The 6009-nt window shown below is 40.3% G+C and overlaps 1 protein-coding gene across 1 annotated transcript; it reads right to left on the bottom strand.

The window, feature by feature from the left end:
- Positions 1-3197: 3197 nt before the first annotated feature.
- Positions 3198-5873, bottom strand: LOC104447777 (heptahelical transmembrane protein 1). Its single transcript, XM_039315229.1, is given in 5 exon segments — positions 3198-3885; positions 3887-4046; positions 4049-4112; positions 4204-5582; positions 5747-5873. Coding segments are annotated over 4 exon segments (768 nt in total). The 5' UTR covers positions 4294-5582; positions 5747-5873; the 3' UTR covers positions 3198-3431.
- Between the last annotated feature and the right edge of the window lie 136 nt (positions 5874-6009).

The raw sequence follows: 6009 nt of genomic DNA, 5'->3' as shown, positions 1-6009 counted from the left end.
GAGATCTACGGATACGGTTTGTCTTGTATTTGTATATAAAGGAGTCCTCCTCTTCATTGTAAATATCTCATTCACAAGTAATAGAAAATCCATAGCTTCTCTCTTTAAAGAGTTTCTTTCTACGATCCTTGTGAGTGAGTGTGAGTAAGGCTGATTTGGGAGAAATTCCTAAGGCCACACGGGCAAGGGAACGCTAGATTGATTGGCCCGTGACAATAGCAACCCCATGAGCTTGTTTCAAATCAAATTTGATTTCCTAAGAAAACTAATTTTCCCTCACCTATACTAGAGAAAATCATGATTATCCTAAACCATGCGTGTAATGTCTAAATGAAACTAAACTAATTCTAATAACAAAATCTAACAACCTAATCAAGGTCTATTTCTCTAATAAATTTTCAATTTTTTTTCGAATTTGTATTTATTTTCTGAAAACAGGAACTCGGGTTGGGCCCTTGGACCCGATCCGAGTATGGGCAGCGGATTGCAATCCTATGGGTCCAGACCATGGACAGATTATTGGGCTTATTGTATTGAGATGCTTCAAAGAATATTTTGGCTCAGCTCATAGAATTTAGCGCAATTTTCCCTAGAGATCAATCGAATCCAAATCTATATGAAACGGGTTCAGCCCAATCCCCATTAAACCCATTTTGAGCACGACAACATTTAAGCCCATCTTTTAATGCCCCTTCTTCTTCTTCTTTTATACCTGTTTTCATTATCATTTTTATTTCTATTTCTTTGCCTGAACATCCGCACTTTCTCACTTAATGTCCGTCACCCCCGGATTCATCTAAATTATCACGTTAAGGATTCAAACGAGACTCCATCTGAGACCACTTCTGACGTTCACCAATCAACTGCCACCTTCGGCCATCACTGAGGACAGAATCTCAATATTGCAAACCATGCATTAAGTACATTACTAGAGACACGATAATGTGCACATCAGTGACTCTCGCTCATTTTCCTCATAGAAAATTCCCATGAGAAAGGGATTTTTATGCCGATGCAGTACATGAAAACAACGGGAACAGAGGCGAGGAGAAGGAAAACGAAGAGCAAAGCAAAGATCAAAGCGAACACGTTACGATTTCGGACACTCGACTCCATTCGTGCAGAAAATTCTGCTCCAACCGTGGACATCAACAAGAGCAAAGGCGTTTTCTCTTGCTCTCTCTTTACTTTGCCTTCTGTGTGAGCCCCCTTCCACAAATTCTTTGAAAATGTGTATATACAGTAACGCCAAATTTCCGGTGCAAATCATTCCACGTCGGCGTTCTAGAAGAAATGTGTGACATTTATGAGCAAGAATCGATTCTCCTTCATTCTCTCCGATTCTCTAGTGCACGCGATTATAGCTATCCGATTTTGGGCTGTCTTATTATTTTTTTATTATTATCTACTATTATTCTTTTTTATATCAGTATTTTTTTTTTTTTTAAAGAAAAAATTGAATTGTTAATCAAAATTCAATTGACAGTAGCTCTCTGATTCTAAATATCGATTATTTGGGCGAATTATCTCTCTTAATTCTATCGTGTATTCATTTGACGGGGATTGATTCTAAAAACATTCTCGGATTAAAGTAATATAGAGAGCTTGGACCTTTCCAATAACAAGTTACCTTGTCCGGTTCCTCCAGTTAACATAGCTATACACACTTTCGATAGGCAACACACGAGATAGAGAATCAATTTGGAATTTTGACAAAGCAAGTTACAAAGGCAACAACTCTCCCCCGTGGATCATCATTAATAAGTTGTAATAGCTTAAATCATGATCCAAGAACACCGTCAACTGTTGACAAAGATGGTAAGGATGAGTCTTTGAAAGATGCCTTCTTGAGTTTCGAATGATCATACATGGTGGCATTCGTTGGGGTCATCGTTTTTCTCCATTGCCCTTTTTGTCTACTTAAACTCCTACTATCTCAACTTAGCATTTGTTTTGTTTGAAAGCATATCCCATTGTTTCCGGAGCATAGCTCGTGCTTGCAAATTTTACACATCTTGATTCTCCACTATGCATGTTGAACCATCGGATCGTTGTATTTTCCATCTTTTCCTGTAAATTTGGACATGAGTACCATTGGATTTTCTTTTGTTGTGAATTGAAGGGAAAGATTATTGTGGTGACAGATATAATAACCTTTAAAAGAAAAGTATGGATGTGACTTGTTATCTCATATTGACAAGTGCTTCTCTGATTTTCTTTAGGAATTTCTACGATACACTAGTAGAACTTACTGCCTCCGTTTCATGACCCTTTGAGCTTGGTTATGATGGCTTGTAAAACAATTTGATAATGTGTTTCAACGTTTTTGGACTTTAACTTCGATGAAATGTCGTATGGGATCGGCTGTTAACTATCCTTTCCAAAAGGTAGCTGATTCTTTTTTGAGATTTAGCAGCATGACTGCCGGAATGAAGCTTCACTAAAAGTGCAAATTAGATCGTCTGAGTTTCTTTTCTTACTAACAGCGGCTCCTTCTTGGACTTCGAAATTCTTCACAGCGCATGCTTCTTGAAGACACTTTTTTTTTTCTTTGTCGCAAAGCTTTGATAGATGAAAAAATTGCAAATGGGCTGGAGCAAGTTCCAAGCCTGCAACGAAGCTGGAACATCCATCCTTCTATTTTTTATTGATGGAGGTTTTCTAGTTTTTGTTGTCTTTTGTTTCCTTTTGTTGTTGTTGCTCCTTTTTTTCTGGAACCATGTCACCCTTACACTCGTTTTAGACTTTTGTCTTCTTGAGTGTCTGTTTTTATTGGTGCTAGGCCTCCTTCTTGTATTCTTTCTTACAAAATCAATATATTACTTACCTTTACCCAAAAAAAAAAAAGTTCCAAGCCTGCAGATTCTATCTACGTACATCTATTGCTCTTTCCCGAACCCTGTTAGGTAGACTCTTAGTACTTATATATGTTGTATTGGTTCATAATTTATCTTCTTAACAGTCACCACACAAAGTACAAAATAATTCACCATCCTCCTGCTCTAGCTTTTTTTTCTTTTGTACAGAGGATGATACACCGGTTAAAAAACTATTATCATGGTGGTGGCGGCGGCAGTAGCAGTACTCTTCAGCGAAAAAGGACAAGTAATAGTAGAAGAAATAAAATTATGGAACACCAATCTTGCAAACAACTCAAAATAACATGAAACCAGAAAAGATTATTACCGCATATGATCACATTGTAAAATCAAATTATCCACGGATAATGAGAAGTATATAACAAATACAATGAGCATTCCACTTCTTTATAAATGGAGGCATCTCCTCTGTCATGGAGCGCCAACTCTCCTTGAGGCTTCTTGATTTGGGGTGTACACACACTAACAACGTAATATCACGAATCCCCAGCAAATAATAGCTCACACTCTCTTCAATCAAAATGAATCGAATTTTGACAAATTCTAGTATTGTTACACAGTTCCATTGCACCCAACTCTATCTCGCCACTGTAAGAGCAACAGAGTAGCGCCATAATGAGCCAAGGCACCCATGATCACAAAGACGTGAAATATCTGATGGCTGTGACCAGCAAGGTCGAACCAACCCGGTTTTAGCCTCTCAGGAATCCTGCTAACATAAAACAAAGTTCCTGTAATGTAAGATAGCGCCATGGCCGACTCATAAGCAAGCGTGATTGAGCGGTGGGGATTGCTCCAATTCACAATGCAGCCATGGATTGCAGGTACGATACCGAAAAACCCCATGGACGAGAAGAGCATTGCCCGAAATGCCCGGAATTTGCCAGAAGAAAGAGAAGGGGTTAGCAGTGTCATGACAGTGAACATCCCCATCGCCGTTATTCCACCAAGGTAGATCAGTTGCCAATGGGGCTCACACTGGAAAATGTAGTAGATTGGGGGAAAATGAGGTGATGATCATGACCGTGATACCCACATAGTCCATCCGCAGCAGCTGGATGTTCAAGCAGCGTGAGTGGCATGAGAAAAGGTGGCAAATGCTGCTCGAGAGGAGGCAGAACATGGATCTGCCTAAGAAGACGAAGAACGGCCAACGTGTCACCGCCGCTGGAGTGAACCAACCTTCATTTCTTCTTCTGTTATCTGACTCAAGTTCACCAAAGAATTTGTGCCCTGAAAACTATTTGTGTTAGATGCATCTGATACTTCAAAGAGAGTATTCTTTTCATAATTCAGAATGAAACACCGTTGGCATCCCACTCACCAAAAGCAATTCCTTTGAATAAGATATATTAGTTCCAGCACTAGTAGAGCTTGACCTGCACAAGTGGATTTGCATATCGAGCCATTGCATAATCTATGGAAATACTAGTCGGAGTCTAATCTTCAGATCACAATTTATAGAAAATCGTTCAATCCTGTCTGCTGGAGGGAGAGAGCAGGCCAAAATAGTGAAAGTGAATGGGCAGAACACTAACTGAATAACCACCTAGTTTGCTTAAGCTGATACTTTCAAATTCAATTTGAGATCCAGTGAACTCCTCTTCACTATAAAAGCTATTTACCACTACGATTTGGTTCAGAAAATCTTAGGAACAATCGACTTTCAGAGCATTCTGCAATAGTTTATCATAAGGTCCACCATGTGTGAACTTTTTCTTGACACAGTGGCTACTTGCATGGAATATGATTATCCATTGACGGTGGACTGAATCTATATTGTATTATGAGGAACAGAGAGATTTTTCAATGGATTGGATCTTTGCTTTATGCTTGAAAAGAATGGAAATTTCTACTAATACTTTGATCCATCATGGAAACTAATCACGGATGACCCTCGCTATTCATCTTAATTTTGCACTTGCCGTTTGAACAAAGACTGTCTTGACTGTCAGGCTACTACTCCTGAAATTTAGCAGCAATGAAATTGGGGAGCACGACCCTTGCATATTCCTGTGAAACAAACTTTCGGAGTTTAATTTTATGTGCCTGCACTTAATTTCACAAACTTGAGTTATTCATCTATGGCACCTGCAATTTCAATACAGCACCAGAAGAAAATGAAGTTAATGGCAATTTTGGTGGCCAGTTGCGAGAAAGGCCGGCTCATGAAAATGGCCGGTTGCTCAGTATGGTAACAAGCCACAAATATCACAATACTACATTGACTTGTACAGACTAAAAGCGTTGTTCTGCTCATAAACAAGAAGGAAAAATCTAAGCGATTGTGGCTGTGACATTCAACAATTTTAAGTTGGTTGTGGAGGATTTGATCAAAACAGGGTAATTTGAATATCCTCACCAAATGAGCAATGCAGCAAGCTCTCTTGTGAGCTATAACTTGCACCTACAAGCCTCATCTCAGATTCCACTTGAGACAGTGAATCGAGCTATGACAATCAACACAGATCGAGCTGCTACTGACAAATTCCGCACTATATATGTACAGCTATGATTCCCACTCCGACAGAAATTATTTGTTCCATTCGATATCGAGACTCACCAAAATGTGCACGCAGACGCAAGTAAAGGATTGAATGACAGAACGCACCTTGAGAATAGGCCGAGAAGATCCGCCACGTGAGGCACGTCCACAAAATTGGCTACCGTCAATCCCCGAAACACCAGAACCCAATCAAATGCCTGCTCACCATCACAGGCAGGACGCAAAAGAGATCACCACAAATCACCAAAAAAAAAAAGAAAAAAAGAAGAAGATAAAACTGAACTCAAGAAGAAAATATGAACAAAGATGGCCTCGCATGAAAAGAAACGAATCGAACTAAAAACACGTCATCCATCCTTACGTCCGGACGTTGAGCGTGTCGTTGTGCCGACAGAACAAGCTGAAGGCGGCCTCGGCGAGCGGCCAGCTGACGCGGGAAGTGGCCGAGGATGAACTCGCTGTCCTTCACGTACTCCGGCAGCTCCCGGAACTACGCCAGCGTACCGTGATGCCGACGTCGTCCATCCACAGCAGCTGGATGTTCAAGCAGTGCGAGTGGCATGAGAAGTAGAAGTGTCGGTGAGAATCGAAGGCCCATCGTCTTCCCCATTGCCATCGCTCCTT

The sequence above is a fragment of the Eucalyptus grandis genome, chromosome 6, assembly GCF_016545825.1.
Source record: "Eucalyptus grandis isolate ANBG69807.140 chromosome 6, ASM1654582v1, whole genome shotgun sequence".
Taxonomy (NCBI): Eukaryota; Viridiplantae; Streptophyta; class Magnoliopsida; order Myrtales; family Myrtaceae; genus Eucalyptus; species Eucalyptus grandis.
This window is presented reverse-complemented; position numbering and strand designations above follow the sequence as displayed.